We start from the raw sequence: 18990 nt of genomic DNA on the forward strand, positions 1-18990 counted from the left end.
AAAGGAATCATGTAGTTCCAGGTAGCAGTGCCCAATTTGTAGAAACCTATTTGTTGATTTGATGAACTGTCATGAATCATCAGATAAGAGTTGTACTACTATCTGACTCACGCCTTTGGGAAAATGTTGCCCACATACATTCTGAGTTGGATGCAAATTCAATCAACGTGCCAAATCAAAGGTAAACTCATATATTTCAAAAAAAAAAAAATCAAAGGTAAACTCTGGAGGATTTCTAAATGGGAATTCTGTCTGATGTCAGAATAGGTACTTTTGTCAATGTGGTTCTCTCAGCGGTGGAATTGTTGCTTCTTAAGATGCTCCAGAAATTTGATCAGCAGGGCTCGATTGACAAACTAAATTTTAGGGCTTGGTTGTATAAATTAAAATAGTTTAGGGGGACCATCATGCACTTTTCCCCATTAATAAATTCCATATAGTGTTAGGAGGGAAAAAAAGCACCAGCTTGATGGACTATTCGAGTAAATATAAGAAAAATGAGTTTCTGACATTCATTTCTTTTTCCCAAAGTTGAATCATTGATGACCGGCAACATATGCTATGCAAACCACCTTTGTATGCAATGGAAACTCCAATCTAGACCACCGGATTAAGATCCAAGGGGCATAAACCACCTTTGTATGCAATGGAAACTCCAATCTAGACCACCGGATTAAGATCCAAGGGGCATGAGAAGGGGGGGGGGGTAATTTTTACAATTAACCGCCCGCCCTTGGATTAGGTAATCACACTTTTGCAAATTCCCCCTCCCACTCCCCTCCCCCCCTCCGGATCTTGATCCGGTGGTCCAGATTAGAGTTTCCATAGTTTGCATACGAATGTGATTTGCATAGCATACGTTGCCTTGATGACCAGATTATAGTTTAGGAAAGAGCAAAATCTCAAAAGCCTCCTAGCATTTCCAAGAAATCCACCCTAAAATAGAACATAAAAGTGTTTCAGCGAAACCCAACCTAGGAGGAGTTATGTGGTTTTTCATTGAGACGAAAATAGGCACCCAAATTCGAATGAAGAGGATTTAAACCTGGTTAGTTTGGAAATTTTGATGCACAACCACACTACCAACCCAACCAGTTAGGCTAGGCTCACTTCCTAGTACTATAGAAGTGCTTCGACAACAGAGGTCAAAATATGTAAACATGGGAATGTAAATTTATCTGGCCAAATGGCTAGTTTAAATAGTTACAAAGAATGCAATAGGGGTTTTACATGAACACAATCTGGAGAGAGTTCTCACATGGTACTTTCTCGAAACAATGGTACTTCTCAAATTCATGACATGTCAGTCAAATGACCGTCAAACTATGTTAATGACAAAAGGTTATTTTCGGCCAAAACCAAACCATTTCGCCAAGAAAAAGTTGTTTTTCCCACGAGAAGCTTCATCTGCAGTCTTTCTGCCACTTCCACGTGTTGTCCTTTGGTTAGCTGTGATGGAAATAACCATAACCAAATTAGAGGATCTATATACACATCAAAATTGAATTGTCATATGATCAACTTTACGTAATTGCTTAGCTAGTAGCAAGGCAGATAGGCAGAGAGTAATTAACACAGTGTTCAGAGCTTAAAATTGATATAAGTTTGTAAGGCAGATGGCAGAGAGTAATTAACATAGTGTTCAGAGCTTAAAATTGATATAAGTTTGTAAGAAAACAATCTAAAAGTTTTCTGTTCAAGAAAACAAAAATAATTCCAAAAGAACTCTAGATGGAGCCAATTTCTGGATGCAATTAATTTCTCGTTTCTACATCTTGTGAAGGTTAACCAAGCAAATGAGGCGCACCTACTAATGTAAAATTGTTCAACTATATACAAGCGATCTGCTTATTGAATCATAATGGAGGTGCAAAAAAAATACTAGGCCCTGTTTAGACCATGAAAAATTCTGGACGAAATTCACTGTAGCAATTTTCAACCAAAGATTAGAAGAACTAAACATAATCTAATTATAAAACTAATTACATGGATGGACGGGAAATCACCAGACGAATCTATTAGGCCTAATTAATCCGTCATTAGAGGTTGTTACTGTAGCATGACATTGTCTAATTATGATCCAATTAGACTTAAAAGATTCGTCTCGCAATTTCACCCGGGGGTTGTAGAATGAGTTTTGTAAGGTATCCACATTTAATACTCCTAACTAGTGGTCAAACGTTCGGAGTTACTGTAGCTCTGGAAAATTTTTGGAAACTAAACAAGCCTTACTTGAATTTGATTTCTTAGCATCTTGGGATGATCCTGATGCTGAAGTAGAACGTTTTTGCTCTGGAGGACTTTCATCATTATCTAGTAATGAAAAGAATAGATCACATCAGACCATGCATCATGGTAAAAACAAAACAGATGAGCAAGGCACTTGAAACAAACGTAATTAGCAATCAAATACTAAATGGATTATTCGGAAATTTCAATTGAGTTATTACAGTTATACGAGATTGTATTTATACCTGAGTTACTAATAAGCATATTTGTTTTCACAACATCAGTTGTAACATATGACTGCTGGGTCGATATAAAAAGAATGGAAAATTGCAAATTTGTCTTCAAGGTGAAAATACAGTATGGTGATAAATGTAAAGTTATTTTTTTTAGTACTCACCATCTGTGGTCGAACTTCTGTAGGTGTTCTTTAGGTACTCAACAAAAGAGTGATCATTGTGATCGAGCATCACTAGTCAAAATGCAAGGTAGAAGTTAACAACAGCTGTTACTGTGTGAGTTCAACTTTTTTATTTTATACGAATAGATCAATGTCTAAGTAAGATATATATTACATTGCTGAAACAACTCGTGCCTCATACGCTCAGATGCACCGAACAAAAGCAATTGAACAGCCTCTGAATCTCTGTTTGTGCACTTCTTGGAAAGGTTGCTCGTATCTAATAGGATACCTGCTAGCTGATGGGAAACCCGTAAAGTATAATCAGGAGAGTTCCCTCAAAAGATATAATAAGGAGATGCCAGTAATTTACACAGGACACTACATGTTGGAAATGCACTAACCAAAAGTTTCTTTATGTCCAAGCTCTGAAGTAGGCTATAAGCATATTCACAATAGGTATTGGTCAGGATTGTGCAAACCGAGCTCACCTAGGAGACAAAATCAAGCATGCTTATGAAGTAAATGCTGACATCATATACATTAACCTCTGCAGACACTTGAAAAGTACACGTATGCATTATTACCTCAGCTTTTGATTTCAGAACATCCTGCCCCACCACAAGTAAGCTAACTCGCTGGTTCATTATTAGTCCATCCATATCAACCTAATTAAGATTCTCAAAGTCAGAATCACATACATGATGATTCCCATAGTATATGTTTACGACTTGATTATTCCTTTTAAACGGCAAAAAGGATACATGTTGCATGCCCAAAGAATAGAAAAGGCAGTTGGAAGTTTTTTTTCTCGAACGCGCAGGAGAACTGCGTGTCGTTGTATTAATAGAAAGAAAGAATGATCCGATTACAACACCTGATCCGCGGTTTGGTTAGTTTTTTTTGTTACATTCGCGACTAAACAAAAAGGAAACAACCACATACTCCTCGCTGCAGCACACCACTAAGGCAGTTGGAAGTTAACGGGTAAATAAATACATACAGAGTTAACTGCTTGTTCTACTAAAGGGCCTTAGATTTTGGTCTAAAAAATCTAAGAGCTGAGCTTAATCTTATACAATTTTGAGCTAAAAAATTTAAGGGTCATATTGGATTGTGAAGAGACCACAAGGGTCATGACCCATTACCACCTTAGCCTACACACTGTTCTTCTTAATTGTTCCTGATCTCTTACGCGTACATTGAATGTATAAATTTTAGTAATATTTTATATTGCCCCCCACTTGTATCTCGAAGCGTTCCCCTTTAAGTCCCATTATGCTCCAACGAAAAATGCGGAATTCTGAAGCCTATTAATCTATTGTGGGTTATGGTCACTCAAATGATAACCACATGGTGCCAATCAAAATCGAGGACACCCACATGACACGACTGAAATGTGTTACTGTATATGCCCCATCCCTGCCGCCTCTGCCTCAAATAAACGCCCAATAACTCCAGGATCTAGTAGACAGTTGTCGAATTTGTCTGAAACCAACTCCACCACACCGTATGCCAGCTATCACCATTCATGTCTCAAAGAAGCACAGTGCATACACAATAAGATCACATGACATACCTCGTCAGCAAAGAGCAGCACAGAGGCGTCAATCCCGACATGGTAGAGGAGCCAAGCCGCCTGCCTGCACCTCGCCATCCTGTTCCGACGCATGTTCACCACCGGCACTGCTGCCTGGCCATCCCCCTTGCTCGACAGCATCCACGCGTAGCATAGCGCCGCCACAATCGAGCTCACACCTACCAAAGTTCAAAACAAAAAAATCGAATAATTGTCCACACTGCACACATTCAGTTCAAATTCCAACAATGGGGCCGGATTTTCCCATGAGACCAAGAGCCCAGAAGAATCTTACTTTTGGAGGCGTCGGAGAGCACGAGCTTGGTGGGCCTGGACGCGGGGCGGTCCCCTGCGGCTAGATCGTCGACCACGGCGCGCTGGCGGCGGAGGAAGGAGTTGAGGCGGGCGACACCGTCGTCGAAGCCCTCGGCGGCGAATGCTGGGGCAGAAGATGCGGAGGCATGGCGGCGGTGGCGGGAGTGCGCCGCTGAGGTGGGCGAGGTGGTGCACCGGTGGGGGGATTCGGGGGTAGGGCCGTCGCGAAAGCGGGACTTGCGTCGTGACAACTGCGGGTTTGGGGGCAGGGAGGGAGTCGGGGAGGGCGGCGCGGAGGAGGCGAAGGGATCGGAGCGCGGAGGGGACGAGATGGACGCGCGCTGCAGGATCTCGTCGCCAATGCCGCCCGGCTGCCAGTTCCTGCACGCCGGAGGAAGAAGATTCAATTAGCGGGGCCCGGAGGATTGCCGCTGTTTGCGGCGGGCTATGCCGCCGGCACCAAGGGTGGGAAATTTTTACACTGATTTTTTTTAGAATCACTGAAATTGTTTTTGGGCCGCAAACAATGATTTATTACCTATTGGGCTTGTTGGGTATAAAGGGTTGAATTTTCGGCCTGTTAAAGATGGGAGCTCTTTTACTTCAAAAAAAAAAAGATGGGAGCTCTAATAAATTAAATATTGTTGTTTCGAAAAAAAATTTGTTGAACCAAAAATTGCGAATTTTTGCCCGTTGAGGAGATTAAGAAATATTGTGGCAGAGAAAAAAAATAATATTCCTAGAACAGAACATAAGCCACCTGGCTTTGGCTACATGAAAAAACAAATTATGGTGCATTCATCTGGAAAGAAAACTGTGCATTTTTCTCTGTGCAATGAAATTGGCACATCCTCATGCAGGTTTGTTAAAAGAAAAGACTAAGCGCGTTATGCATCATTCAGTTGATCACATAAAAATGCTTCTTAGCGCGTGTTTTACCCATGAAATACAAAACCGGTCGATAATCGCGATTATCGGTGAAATTTATCGTTACCGATGCTAGCTGAAAACGTAAACCGACTGGAATTTCGGTGGATTTCAATGGAAAATTCAAAAAATTAAAAAAATTCATAAAAAGTAGAGAACTTATTTTTATAAAAAACTAGACCTTCTCTTGATTCCAGAGTGTTGTCACATGTTGAAAGCAACAATTGTTTGCTTAGGGAAAAAATATTTTTCATGCGATTAAGGCCGATAATCGATATATATGCGGCGATTATCGATGATGCTGCAGCTGGGAGCGAGGGAGCTGTGATCGTGGCGTCGATAATCGAGGTAAATCGTTGATTATCGATTTGTATCGGATGATTTTCAATTCAGGTCAGCTTCTTTTGTATTTTTACTCACCGATTTGGCCAAATATATTACATTGGTATACAATATTCCTTGGATGGTTGGTTGTATCACAGATCTAAAATCTAGGCTACAGTTTTATATATTAGCCCCGGAGAAAAGTTTATTGTTGTACAATATGCTATGTTAAATAGGAAAACAAGGTGCATGCCTTTACTTTATATTGTATGCCTAAATGGTACAAATTAAGAGTGAGTATCATTTATTCGTAGCATAATTTTGACACAGACATGATTCGATTTCCCTCTTGCAGGTGAATGCCTGGTAATTAGGACTTAGCTTGGGAACATGGAGAGAAGATTGTCATTGGCTTTAAGTGCAAAATTGTGCATATATGTGTAATTTATCTAATATAATACAATACATAACCTAAAAAATTAAATGCTATCAAACCTTTATATTTTTTCCACTGCCAAAACATATTTTCAGTAGGCGAAGCGATAAATCGTTCGGTTTGCATCGATTATCGACGATAAATTGTTGATTTTCGTTTTTTTAATTTGAGTCTCTTTACCGATCAGTTTTAATGATTTTTCACCGATTTTCAATTAATTATTATTACCGGAGCTCACTGATAAATGCTGTATCGCCGGTAATGTAATCCTTTTTTACCTTCTGGCGGACCGCGACATCGGGTCCCGGCGGTCGAGCGTCGGCGAGGGCTCCGTCGTCCCGGACCCGCCGGCGAACCGGGGCACCTGCCTGGACGGTGAGCCCATCCGCCCCGGCGATCCGGCCCCGACCATCCTCTTCGTCTCCTCCAGCCAATCCTGCGTCTGCTTGCTGGCGCTCCCGCCGCCGCTCTTCCCCTGCTTATTCTTCCCCGCTGGCGATGCTGGCCTCTTGCTGCTCTCGCCGGTCAGGTAGTACCCGCCGCCGCTGTGGCGTGCGCCGACCGTGCCGAAGAACCAGTCGTTCATGAAATCGGTCAGGTCCGGCGCCCCGTCCACCTCCATGGCAGCAGCTGTCCGTGCCCAAGAGGAGGCAAGCTAAGAACTCCTCCTCGCCGGCGGACGGACGTGCTCTCGCTCTTCCGCGCTGGGACACCGCGGTTGGTCAGCCAGTATAGCTTTGCTGGGTACTTCGAGATGTTTCTGCCAGCCAAGGTATGGATGCGAGGTCTGGGAGGTTTTGTTGCGGGGATGAAGAGGAGGGTGGTGGCGACTGGCGACTTGGCGAGAGCGCGTCAACAGATGTCGCGGCCGGCCGAGGCCGGGCCGAGCGGCGTCTTGTATCGTTCCTCGATCATTCCGAGGGTGTGTGATTTGCCGCGAAAGCGAAACGGCAGGATATCATACTCTAGCCAGCTGCAGGTGGCCGGAGCTCGCTAATGAGACGCCTAATGAAACATGAGTTTGCTTCTTTTTTTTTTTGTTTGAGAGGGAAACATGAGTTTGCTGACGGCTGAGAATTCGCTCCCAGCCCAACAACTAACGAAGGAACGGCCCATCCGGCCCACGGCCCATCCGGCCCACGGCACTTTGGCGGCTAGCGCAGGCTGAAGGGGCGGTCACGCTCAGCGTCAGGCACCGCCCCCACCGTCTCCTCCCCGTCCACCTCGTCGGCGGCTCTGCCAGAAAACCCAAACCCACCTCACCACCATATCTCGCCGCTGTCCCTATCGATCCAGACCCCACACCGTCCACATCACATCACCTCACCGCCGGAGCCCCGCCGCAGCCGGTCGCCTCGCCTTCCCGCGCGCCGTGCCGGCTCGCTGCGCAGGTTAGAGAACCGGCAGGCTACCCTAACCCTAGCATCCTCGGCTCGGCTCGGCTGTAGAAGAGCACTGGGGGCGTGAGAGAGGGAGTCACCAGCCCTCGTGACCTCCTCCCGCTTCTACCTCGCCCCCGAAGCTTGCGAGAATGGGGATCTAGGGAAATCCCAGCTCACTCCCTCTCGTAAGCACCCCACATCCCGCTCCAGCATCCATTCCCTACTTCTATCGTGCGATTTCGGAGGTCCATGCATAAATTCTATTGTAGAGTGGCAGAGTGTCGTGAATTGTTGTGCAAGTTTACTATAGAAAGGATATGCTCCACGGCCAAGTTCTCTTTGCCCTTGTTTCTGTGGTAGAGCTGGATTCCGAGTTAACTTAGTCTTCCTTCTCTCGCGCAAACATTTAGTTGGAGGGAATTATGGTTGCTTGTACATGTGGATTATCTTGCTGGTTCTGGCTCTCCTAGTTGAGTTTCTAATTGAGACTGCTCAATTGCAAGCTTAGCATTCCTGTGAACGGGCACAAGGTGGTGATTGTTGGGTTTGTCTATCGGGGTCAATAGACTGGGCTGTCGAAGATAGCATGTCGTTTAGAGTTTCATATATCGAGAGTTGTTTGTATGGCGATGGGGCTAAGCTTAGGGCTTGGATGTTTGCAGTACTGAAACATTGCTTTGAAAATAAACTTCTGTTCATGGGTGTGCATATGTTCACTTAAACATGGTATCAACAGAAAATAGACCCCCCCCCCCTCCTGATATTTTTTTAGGCCTTGAGAGGAGAAGAAAGGCTGGAATGCCATCACTCTATTCTCCAATTCACCCGATCTGGTAATGTTTAATTTCCTGTACTGTGTTATTTCTGTCTGCTTTACTTTGTATCACGCATTCCACTGACTGAGTGGCTTGCACACATTCTATTATCATCAGTGCATGCCAAATTTGATTACCTGGATGATTGTTGTTAACTTGCTATGAATCTACGGAAAAAGGCTTTCTTGGGCTGCAAGTAGTCGCATTAGATATTACTAGCATAGTGCCCGTGTGTTGCTACGGGTAATAATATAATATACCTATATAATACTATTAACTTTTTGTTTCATGGTCAGATAGTTTTGCATACCAATCTCTTTCTCGCTTCCTCTTACGTTCTTTAGGATCTGTGAGTGATGGTTGGTCACCGGATATCATGGGCCCACTATCATTGCTAATGTTGTCGTCATCTGAAAAATAGTATTATTCATTTTTAGTTGCAATATGAGGTGGAATAAACATTTATAGGTGGAATAAACATCTGAAAAATAGTATTATGATCTGTGTGTTTCTCATATCCGTTCGAAGAAGCCATCTGCAAGAAATATGTGTCAGTTCTAGTTCAAATTTAGATGTGATAATGAAATGAGATACCCAAGGATGCACCACAAAAGTGTGAATAGATTCATGTCGCAAAGTTATTTGGAAATTCCATTTAGGGACCCAATACGTGAACCGATGGATGAAAAATACAAATAAGAAGCTATCTTATTGGCAGGACTTTTAGATTAAACCAAGCACATATAAAAATACGCATGGATCAATCACAAATTTAATCTTTGTATGCTATTTTGAGCTTTTTTAAGAAAGATACATTGTGTATAGAGTATAACCCTATCGGAATGACTGCATTGTAATTTTGTATTTTATTTCACATCCTTATTGCCTACTGAAAGGATCTTATGTGAAAAATATCTTTGGGAAAGGCTGGGGCTATAAAAATGCCAATGAAAAAATCTCTCCTATTACTCTGACAGGCTTCTCCCGTGCGTGATTTCTCTCGTATTGATCTGGATCTTTCCTCTCTCTTTGGTCTCCTTTTTTCTAGCGGACGATGTGAAGAGGCACACGCAGCAGAGGAGAATGACGTGGCAACGAGGGGCATGGCGTTGCGCCCGGCAGCTTGCACAGCTTTGCAGGCCACACGTGGATCTAGGCATGGAGTGACACGGCATGACGGCGGCAAAGATCGCGGTGGTGCTTGCGAGTAGCGATTGATGAGCAAATGAATCGATGATGACGCAGAGGAGGCTAGTTAGCTCATTTTTTATTTGACATGATCCGGAGTAGGAGGCGCCTCTCTAGTCTCTAGCCAACTGCCTTGGTGAGTAGAGCTGAAAGCCTGAAACCTTGATCCCTCCACGAAGACGGCATCCTCACTCACCGACAGCATCAAACTGTTTTTCGGTTGCGGCCGGTGAGCTCGTCGCTGGTCTATGCCGTGTGGAAGTAGAGCGAGAGAGAAGATGGGGCTGGATGGGAAGCTTCGTCACCTCAATTAGAGCTTAGCGTCGACTTCTTAAAGGAGAGGGCATCGATTGATGATGGCAGCGATTACTATGGGCAGCGATGGTGATTCATTAAGGCGAGGTAGGGAAGCGTGGACTCGTTTTATATCCATGTGGGCGGTGTTCGAGTCCGGCTCGATTTGCCTTATGGCTCGCGGGATCCTATCGGTGCCCACGGGAATGGACGAACTAAAGGCAGAACCACGAGACGGACGAACCAAAGGCAGAACGTATGAAGGATTGCTTCCGTGCTTTAGAAATAGGTATAGATTTCACACAGCATTGGTCAAACTGAAAATGGTATGTAGTTTGTTCAGGACTTATTTTTTATATAGCATACCTGAGGAAGCTTTACCCTCCTGTCACAAGCAACAACGTATCAATAGTACTAAACTTCATTTATATTTCTATTTTCCTATTTTGTAGAGATGATATTCCCTTCAGAATTTGTGTGATTTGTTCGTGCAGAGATGAATATTCTATCTATTCATCATTATCAATCAATGATTAAACATTTAAACCAGAAAAAATCTGTATTTGTTTCTTTCTAGTTTCTACTGCTGAGCGTCTTGTACTTTGTCGTTTCTGCATGTACTTCTATCCATTCCAATTCTGCTCACGTGTTCCACTTAGTGACGTGCTCTACTTAGTGAGTCGACAATAATTGCTGCACTATCATTAGTGCGGATTTGGTCATTGGATGGCTGGTATTGACTACTTGTCGTCTTATGTTGAACACCCGGGGGAGAATGAATTGTTGCTTCAGGAGTAGTTATTGGACTGCACAGCATATAATTTAAAACTTTAATTATTGTTGCTTAAAATATTGCAGAAGAAAGTATGCGCCAACTATGCTTTTAAAGCGGTAAGGCGAGGTACGGCGAGCCGCCACCGCCTTATCGCCTAGGCGGGCTAAGGCGGACTAAGGCGACACCTTAGGCGAGCCGAGCCACCAGCGCCTTGTCGTCTAGGCGACGCCTTGAAAACACAGGCGCCAAGATATCTGATATTGATACTTGTAATTGTGGAAAATATTCCTTGGTTTGCAAGTAATCTTATTGTGATTTTTATGCAAGTAATCTTATTGTGATTTTTATGCAAGTCAAATATGCAATTATGCATGCCATCCCTCGTTTGAGCTTTTGCATCCCTCGCCGCAGCAGAATGGCGTTGTGGAGCGGCGCAATCAGACCGTCATGGCGACGGCGCGCAGCCTGCTCAAGCAACGCAGCATGCCCGCCAAGTTTTGGGGAGAAGCCGTGTCAACAGCCGTGTTCCTCTTGAACCGAGCGCCAACCAAGGCGCTCAATGGCAAAACGCCATATGAGGCATGGTACGGCAAGAAGCCGGCCGTAAGCTTTCTCCGCACCTTCGGGTGCTTGGCGTTCATGAAGAAGACGCGGCCTCATCAGTCCAAGCTGGAAGATCGCAGCACTGCTGTTGTCTTCATCGGCTACGAAGCTGGAACCAAGGCATACAGGGTGTTTGACCCTGTGTCCCAGCGCGTCCACATCACGAGAGACGTGGTGTTCGACGAGAAGAGGGGCTGGGACTGGAGCAAGGTGGAAGAATCAGCAGATGGCGAGTGGCGGACCCAGGAGTTCACTGTCGAGTCAACCACCATGCTGTATAATACTCCAGCACCTGCTGCTTCAACACCAATAGCAGCAGCATCACCGACTCCAACTGATGGGGGTGCAGAGCAAACAGCTCATACACCACCACCAGCGCCATCTGCAGCACCTACTGCAGAACAAGCTCCGGTGGAATTCGCCACACCACCACCTGATGCTGAAGACCAGCTTGATGCAGAGCACAGCGACACGCCTGTGCGCTTCCGCCGCCTGGACAATGTCCTCGGCGATGACGCACCACTGCCCGGCATGGCGGAGCGTGAGCTGGCTGAAGGTGAGCTGCACATGGTTTCATCACTGGAACCTGCATCCTTTGCTGAAGCAGAGAAGAAGTTGGAGTGGCAGCAAGCAATGAATGAAGAAATCAGGGCAGTCGAGGAGAACAAGACATGGCGGCTTGTTGAACTCCCACCAGGACATCGGCTAATTGGGCTCCGGTGGGTTTACAAGGTGAAGAAGGACGCTGCTGGCAACATTGTTCGCCACAAGGCCCGGCTCGTCGCCAAGGGATATGTGCAGTGCGCCGGCATTGACTTCGATGAAGTGTTTGCGCCGGTAGCCCGACTTGAGTCTGTTCGGCTCTTGGTCGCTACAGCTGCACACGCCGGCTGGTCACTCCACCACCTCGACATCAAGTCGGCTTTCCTCAATGGCGAGCTCCGAGAAGAGGTCTATGTCGAGCAGCCGCCGGGCTTCACCATCAAAGGCAAGGAACACCTTGTCTATCGGCTGGACAAGGCCTTGTATGGCCTACACCAAGCACCATGTGCATGGAACATCAAACTTGATGCCAGCCTGCTGGAACTCGGTTTCAAGCAGTGTGCCACTGAACATGGCATATACACACGTGTAGGGTTGGAAAAATAGCTCGTGGCTCGTAGCTCGGCTCGGGCTCGGAACGGCTCGGCTCGGCTCGGAGCAGCTCGCGAGCCTCAAACGAGCCGAGCCGAGCCAGATTTTTTGGCTCGCAAAAATAGCGAGCCGAGCCGAGCCGGAGCCTTCAGGCTCACGAGCTGGCTCGCGAGCTCGACCCAATACAGTTTAAGAATAATTTCACAATGATTGATGAATTAATTCTTCATCATTAGTGGTATAAATTAATATTTATACACATAACATAGCAATTTGTATGTACATAAGAAATATATGCCACATAATTATTGTTATCATTCAAAAAAAAAGTAAATTAATTTATTTTGAGTTTAGTTCACATTGTTTAGTGTGCTCGCGAGCCGGCTCGCGAGCCTCCACCGAGCCGAGCCTGATTTTCTGGCTCGCAAAAATAGCGAGCCGAGCCGAGCTCGGCTCGTTCACTTGCCGAGCCGAACCGAGCCGAGCCGAGCTCGGCTCGGCTTGTTTCCAGCCCTACACACGTGGCTGCAGAGATCAAAGGCTCCTAATTGGGGTCTATGTGGATGATCTCATCATTACCGGCAGCAATCCAAAGGAGATTGAAAGATTCAAGGCAGAGATGAAGGCAAAATTCAAGATGAGTGACTTGGGACTGCTCTCCTTCTACCTTGGCATTGAAGTGAAACAGGAGAAGGACAAGATCACCCTATCTCAGTCTGCCTATGCTGCCAAGATCCTCACTGCTGGTGGAATGCAAGGCTGCAATCCCTGCATAGTGCCCATGGAGCCACGGTTCAAGCTGAGCAAGGTTAGCTCAGCACCTGCAGCAGATGCAACCTTGTATAGAAGCATTGTGGGGAGCCTGCGCTACCTCACACACACTCGACCTGACATCAGCTTTGCTGTGGGCTATGTCAGTCGCTTCATGGAAGCCCCAACAGCAGAGCACCTTGCTGCTGTAAAGCGCATTCTGCGCTACCTAGCAGGAACTCTGTCCTATGGGCTCCAGTACAAGAAGGAAGAAGAAAGAAGAACATGAAGCTGGTCGGCTACACTGATAGTGATATGGCTGGTGACATTGACACTCGCAAGAGCACGAGTGGCTGCATCTTCTTCCTCGGCAGCTGTCCTATCAGCTGGTACTCGCTGAAACAGCGAGTTGTGGCACTCTCCTCATGTGAGGCAGAGTACATTGCAGCCACATCTGCTGTCTGCCAAGGCATTTGGCTGTCAAGGCTGCTTGGGGAGCTCCAAGATGAAGAACCTGCTCCCTTTGAGCTAAGGATGGACAACAAAGCAGCAATCGAGCTGTGCAAGAATCCTGTCTTCCATGAGCGCAGCAAACACATCGACACAAGATACCACTTCATCAGGGACTGTGTTGATCAAGGGAAGACAAGGGTGAGCTACATCAACACTAAAGATCAGCTAGCTGACATCCTAACCAAGGCATTGGGAAGGATCCAATTAGAAGAGCTGCGCAACAAAATTGGCATGATCAAGATTGCAAAACTAGAAGAAGCCAATACTTAGGGGGTGATTGATGAGTAAGTCTTAGCTTAAGGCACTCTCTAAAGCTAGCAGCATTGTATAAGCTGCACATATAATCCTGTGATGTCACCCATGACCTATATTAGTATATGAGGTCAGCAGTGACATGTAGTTTCCTTAACTAGCAAGTATATCTGCTGTACACAGCAGAAGTAGCAGTAGTCAACTTAGATTTTACCACTTCAGGCAAGTAGTAAGTCTACCGACTTGTACCAGTATAAATATGCCTCTTTGGGCTAGCAATGAAGTAAGCATTAGTAAGCATTCTGCTTCTATACTATCATCACTAACTTTCTATCATGAATTCTTGAACTGTGTTTTCTATTTGAGCAACATTCATTCATTATCTTATACAGGGCCATTTTCTACGATTGAGATGTCAATATGAAGGGAGGACTGTAATTGTATACATATTAGAGTTAGCTTTCTTTTTTATATTTGTTCGGAGATAGAAACAAGCTTTCTCATGGCGTCACCACAAGAATCCAATTCTGTATGCTTGAAGCGAAAGCTTGTTGATGACTGCCTGTCAAAAGACTGCAAATCTCGCCGTGTCAAATCTGAGAATGCACCCTCATTTGATTCATCTGCTAAACGTTGCAACTGTTGTTGCACCCGACCTAACCTTGCCAATGATTGTGTCAATTTCCTAAAGAGTGGAGCGCCTAGCCGTATCATGTACTACAAACAAGGTTCTTGGCACAATTTTCCTGAGCAAATAATGAAGTCTCTCATTGAAGAATTCAGAGGCAATAAATCGAGTGTTGTGTCTGTGATGGACGATGAGCCCATTCTTGTTGATTTCTTGTCAATGACCCTGGTCAACCTAAAAACCAGAAAGCAGAGGTCTGTTGCGTGGTTTGATGACACTGGCAAGCGTTTTTTTCCTTCTCTGTTCTTTGATGAGGAAAGTGATGAATTGGCCAAAGGGAATTCTGGTAATGCTGACAGCACTGCACAGGGAATAATGGTAGACAAGGTTGCGAATTCTCCACCTGAAGTGGTCAAGCAAGTTGTTCTTGAATCTAGCCCTCCAGTTCCTGAAAAGCCTTCGACTGTAGACATATTGCGCAAGAAGATCACATCTGTGGAAAGAGGAAGTGAAAGCTTTCTATTTGTCCAGGATCTTTTTCTCTCTGGTATGGGTCCATTTGCAACACCAAGTAACATTCTTCATATCCACCGCTACTCTCCGAACGATATCACTTCTCAGTGTAGATTTGAAGCTTTTGAAAGACAGATGAAGGCAACTAAAGAAGCACGTGGTGATGCAAACGTAAGGTATGGATGGCTAGGCTCAAGGAAGAATGACATAGTTAGGATTCTCATTAATGGTTTGGGTACCACTGCAAATCCTGTTGAGAAAGCAGGTTTGAGTGCTGGTGTATATCTTTCACCAGAAAACCGAGCCTTTACCAGGTGTGTTTTCTTAACTCTGTTTTTGTGACTACCATATCGTACCTTTTAATTATTGCTATTAACATCACGGTTTAATGTATTTCAGTGTTGGTCTTTGTGATGTTGACGAAAAAGGTGTACAGTATATGTTGCTGTGCCGTATGATACTGGGCAACATGGAAGCAGTTGAACCTGGATCACAAGAATCTTTTCCAAGCAGTGAGATATATGATTCTGGTGTTGATGATTGTTCAAACCCAAAGTGTTTTGTGATGTGGCCATCACATCTAAGCACTCACATCCGTTTAGAATATCTTGTTAGTTTCAAGCTTGTCTCAAAAGTTCGACGTAAGATGATTACTAAGAGTTAACACCTATATGACGTGATATTACTAAGTGGAGTGAATATTATTTTTGGTGTATTTATTTTCAGATTATTTGCTTGACTTGAAGGGTTTATGGTTTCACCCATCACCGAAGGAAGTTGCAATGGATATTTCTACCCTTCAACCTGTGAGGCAACCTGATTCTTGTTACTTGTTTACCATTGGCACACTGGTTTTCCTGTTAAATGCATATCTGCTGATCACAGTGGGACCAACAGAAGCTTGTTCTTGTTGACGTCCAACTCTGATGCCTATGGATTCCCCCTCTCTGCGTCTTGCAATGTCGACTAATTTTAGCTTTGGTGTACAGTAGTATTCCACTTATCCAGCCAATCAATCTGTCCACAGGTAACGTGTGAAACGGGTGAAGGACCAACTTCCCCATGGATATCATTCAGAGTTTTGTTTGGAGTGATTCAGGACAATTTATCATCTGTAGCAAAGGAGCTTCTCTTCCATCATTATGAGGAGCTGAAGGTACTATTGGCTTGAGTAGTTCTGTTATACCTCTTGGTATTGATTATGGTCTGTATGGTGGAAGCTGAAACATGTCAACTTTTCACTTGACAGGAGAGCATAATTTCTCGCGAAGAAATGGTGAAGAAAATGATAATAATTGTTGGAGAAAAAATACTTTTGGAGGCCTTGAAGAAACTTCATTACTGTGTAAGTTTAGTATGCATTTTCGTCTTTCATGTCTAAACTGAGGGATCTTTCAAGACTTGTGCTTGTTCTTCCCCTTGCAGTTTCAAGCTTTTATAGAAGGATTTAGTGACATGTTATGCTTGCAAATTCACATCTTTTGAGTTTTGAGGTTGTTATACTCAATGTGCATTTTGTATATAACATAAAATCAACTCTGATGATACGGCATGCAAGGGCATGAATCTGGCTTGCATAAAAGAAGGCTTCTTTTCAGTTTCCAAACACACAATCATTTTATTTATGCTTCATGAATATTATGGATATGCAACTGTTACTTGTCAAATTAGGCATGATAAGGCTGTTCTGTGCTTAGTATCTTATACTTTCAACATTTCTGATAGTTGTATTTAGTATCTTGTACTTTCAACATTTCTGATAGTTGTATTGTTTGATGATGCATGGTAAGGAAATTTGATAGTAAATATTATGGAGCTTCATGCCTCTTGAGCACTAGTGGTAATGTGCACATGGAAACATTGTAATATTTTCTCCTTAGTCATGTGACTAAGGTTTCTAAATAAGTAATGTGTAGCACCTTTTTTCTTGCTGGGATGTTTTGGCATTACTTTGTTGTTGGCTTCTATTGCAGCCATCATTATGGTACAAGCCTTCTGTTGAAGCGGTGTCTAGTCATCCCGTAATGGCAGCACAAGAACAACTATCCTTGGATAAGGCAGGTGGGAATTGTTCAATAACTCTTAATGTTGACCATGGTGATTCACATGCACCAAATGCTGTGGCTGAACACGCCACAGTTGTTAGCAACAAAGGATGCGATGCCCTTGCAACAGATATGGTGCCCAAAGGCCATGAATGCCTGGCAGCTAGTGGTGTGCCAGAAACATCTAATTCTGTCAGTGTCATATGCGGGAGTTCTACAAGTGTGGAACCCAAAGGCAGAGATTCTCATATGCAAATCATGCCACCTGGGACCTCGTCAACCCTGTGTGCCAAAAACCAAGGTTCTTCCATGGGAAGAATGGCACCTATAGTTCACAATGGCCTTTTGAGGACAATTTCTGGAAACTCTGCATCACCTGGTCAAGAAGTTTGCAAATCTGCTACATCAATCGCAGGGCATTCTGGTTATGCTTCTCTAGCACAAAATAATGCTTCCAAACCCCATGGAGTTTCTGCTCCAGGTCTTATTTCTAAGGGCTATGAATCTGTTGTACCAAGCTTGGCACTTGGGAATTCTAAAAGTACAGGCGTGAAACGTCTGAATTCTGCACCAAGAATGACACCTGAAGGCCAGGAATTCCTTTCACTGGGTATTGCATCACGACCAGCACCTCATTTAGTAAAACTCCAGGACAGTTTAACATCGGTTGCCATACCTCCAGATCACATGCCAGGTGAGCCACTCTTCAAGATGGATGTTGCCTACCAAATATGGATATTAAGGTTGCCATTTCTGTGCAGGCCGTGGAAAATCATCATCAATTAGCACCGAGGGCCGTGATTCTCTGACATTGAGTATCACGCCAAAAGGCAATGGTGGCCCAGCATTAAGTCGAGCACCAAAGCGCCATGAATCCCCTGTAGCTGATACGAGCACAAAGGGCCATGATTCTCAAGCACTGGGTATCACGCCAAAAGGAAATGGTGTTCCAGCATCAAGTAAAGTGTCAAAGTGTCATGAATCTGCCACAGCCGATACGAGCACTAAGGGCCATGATTCTCTAGCACTGAGTATCACGCCAAAAGGCCATGATGGTACAGCATCAAGTAAAACGCCAAAGCAGCTAGCTGATACACTGCTAGAAAGCAGTCACTCCAAAGGCCAGGATGTGGGCACTAAGGTCTTTAGAGTCCCCAAACCAAGTATGGTGCCTGAAAACTCTTTCTGGAATAAACAGTTACTAGCACTTAGTATTTCGTTTTTTGCGTTCACTAAAGCTAATGCTTGGGTGGTGACTGCAGTAACAGGGGAGCCGAAAAAAGAGCAGGCTGCAGTACCCGCCGCCGAGAATAAACCGTCTGGGCCGAGCCTTGATGCTAGCAGCCATGTTACTGGAGCAGCCAATGCCCTTGTCGCCCTGTCAACTCTGCGAGAGAAGGGTGGTCATTAAGAGCTGCAGCAGCATCATTGGCAGTGTCAAAATCGCGTCGGATCAGATCCTTGTTCCGTACATGTGATGTAACTCTGGTGCAGACCGGTGGGAATGTATGGAGTAGTTTTATCTCCTAGGACAGGAATCACACCGTCGACTCTGAACATAAAACCCTGTTTGATCCGTGGTAGTATACTGTTAATCTGGTTCTTGTTGGGGGTTGTGGTAAATTGCTGGTGGCCTGGTTCTTCTCACGGTCGATCACGTGCAGGAAATGTAATAAAATAGAAAATGTAATAAACTGGACGATGCTATCGCATTGCAGTTGCATCCGACGCTTGGCGCCGCTGGTGACGGAGAGCAGCTCAGCACGGCGCGCGGTGTCGTGAGCATTCGTCAGTCGTCACGGCCGTGCAGCGGATTTTGGCCGCGTACCGATCCGGACTCAGGTTGCTGCACGGCCAAATGCACGGTTGAACCAAAGGGCAAATCCGAACA

The 18990-nt window shown here is 44.7% G+C and overlaps 2 protein-coding genes across 4 annotated transcripts; one reads left to right on the forward strand and one right to left on the reverse strand.

Annotated features, from left to right (window-relative positions):
• Positions 1–1141: 1141 nt before the first annotated feature.
• On the reverse strand, positions 1142–4926 carry LOC120706160. Its single transcript, XM_039990739.1, has 8 exons — positions 4501–4926; positions 4206–4384; positions 3214–3294; positions 3031–3117; positions 2802–2925; positions 2627–2698; positions 2233–2313; positions 1142–1449 (listed from the first exon to the last, which is right to left on the reverse strand). The coding sequence occupies exons 2-8, from the start codon at positions 4344–4346 to the stop codon at positions 1343–1345; spliced, it is 693 nt and encodes a 230-aa protein (XP_039846673.1). The 5' UTR covers positions 4347–4384; positions 4501–4926; the 3' UTR covers positions 1142–1342.
• A 2479-nt stretch (positions 4927–7405) lies between these two features.
• On the forward strand, positions 7406–18825 carry LOC120706161. 3 transcript variants are annotated; one of them, XR_005688214.1, is made up of 11 exons: positions 7406–7774; positions 8362–8422; positions 14306–15368; positions 15454–15695; positions 15781–15860; positions 16082–16210; positions 16304–16399; positions 17028–17793; positions 17861–18262; positions 18362–18695; positions 18746–18825. XR_005688214.1 is itself a non-coding variant. In XM_039990740.1 (9 exons), exons 2-9 carry the CDS (start codon positions 14416–14418, stop codon positions 18508–18510), a joined length of 2817 nt encoding a protein of 938 aa, XP_039846674.1. In that variant the 5' UTR covers positions 7406–7774; positions 14306–14415; the 3' UTR covers positions 18511–18700. The 3 variants fall into 3 exon arrangements, 1 of the variants encoding a protein (XP_039846674.1); XR_005688213.1 differs by lacking the exon at positions 8362–8422; XM_039990740.1 differs by lacking the exons at positions 8362–8422; positions 18746–18825 and having other exon boundaries at positions 18362–18700.
• The last annotated feature ends 165 nt before the right edge of the window (positions 18826–18990 follow it).

The sequence above is a fragment of the Panicum virgatum genome, chromosome 5K, assembly GCF_016808335.1.
Source record: "Panicum virgatum strain AP13 chromosome 5K, P.virgatum_v5, whole genome shotgun sequence".
Classification (NCBI taxonomy): domain Eukaryota; kingdom Viridiplantae; phylum Streptophyta; class Magnoliopsida; order Poales; family Poaceae; genus Panicum; species Panicum virgatum.

What these genes read in the sequence shown, in the direction of transcription:
- LOC120706160 (XM_039990739.1), bottom strand. Translation starts at nt 4,346, where the DNA reads ATGCTGTCGAGCAAGGGGGATGGCCAGGCAGCAGTGCCGGTGGTGAAC. An exon ending in TGGACATAAAGAAACTTTTG is followed by an intron (nt 2,926 to 3,030) that starts GTTAGTGCATTT and finishes GTTTCCCATCAG; the next exon opens with CTAGCAGGTATCCTATTAGA. An exon ending in TGCTAAGAAATCAAATTCAA is followed by an intron (nt 1,450 to 2,232) that starts GTAAGGCTTGTT and finishes TTTCCATCACAG; the next exon opens with CTAACCAAAGGACAACACGT.
- LOC120706161 (XM_039990740.1), top strand. Translation starts at nt 14,416, where the DNA reads ATGGCGTCACCACAAGAATCCAATTCTGTATGCTTGAAGCGAAAGCTT. An exon ending in ATATTTCTACCCTTCAACCT is followed by an intron (nt 15,861 to 16,081) that starts GTGAGGCAACCT and finishes ATCTGTCCACAG; the next exon opens with GTAACGTGTGAAACGGGTGA. An exon ending in TGAAGAAACTTCATTACTGT is followed by an intron (nt 16,400 to 17,027) that starts GTAAGTTTAGTA and finishes CTTCTATTGCAG; the next exon opens with CCATCATTATGGTACAAGCC.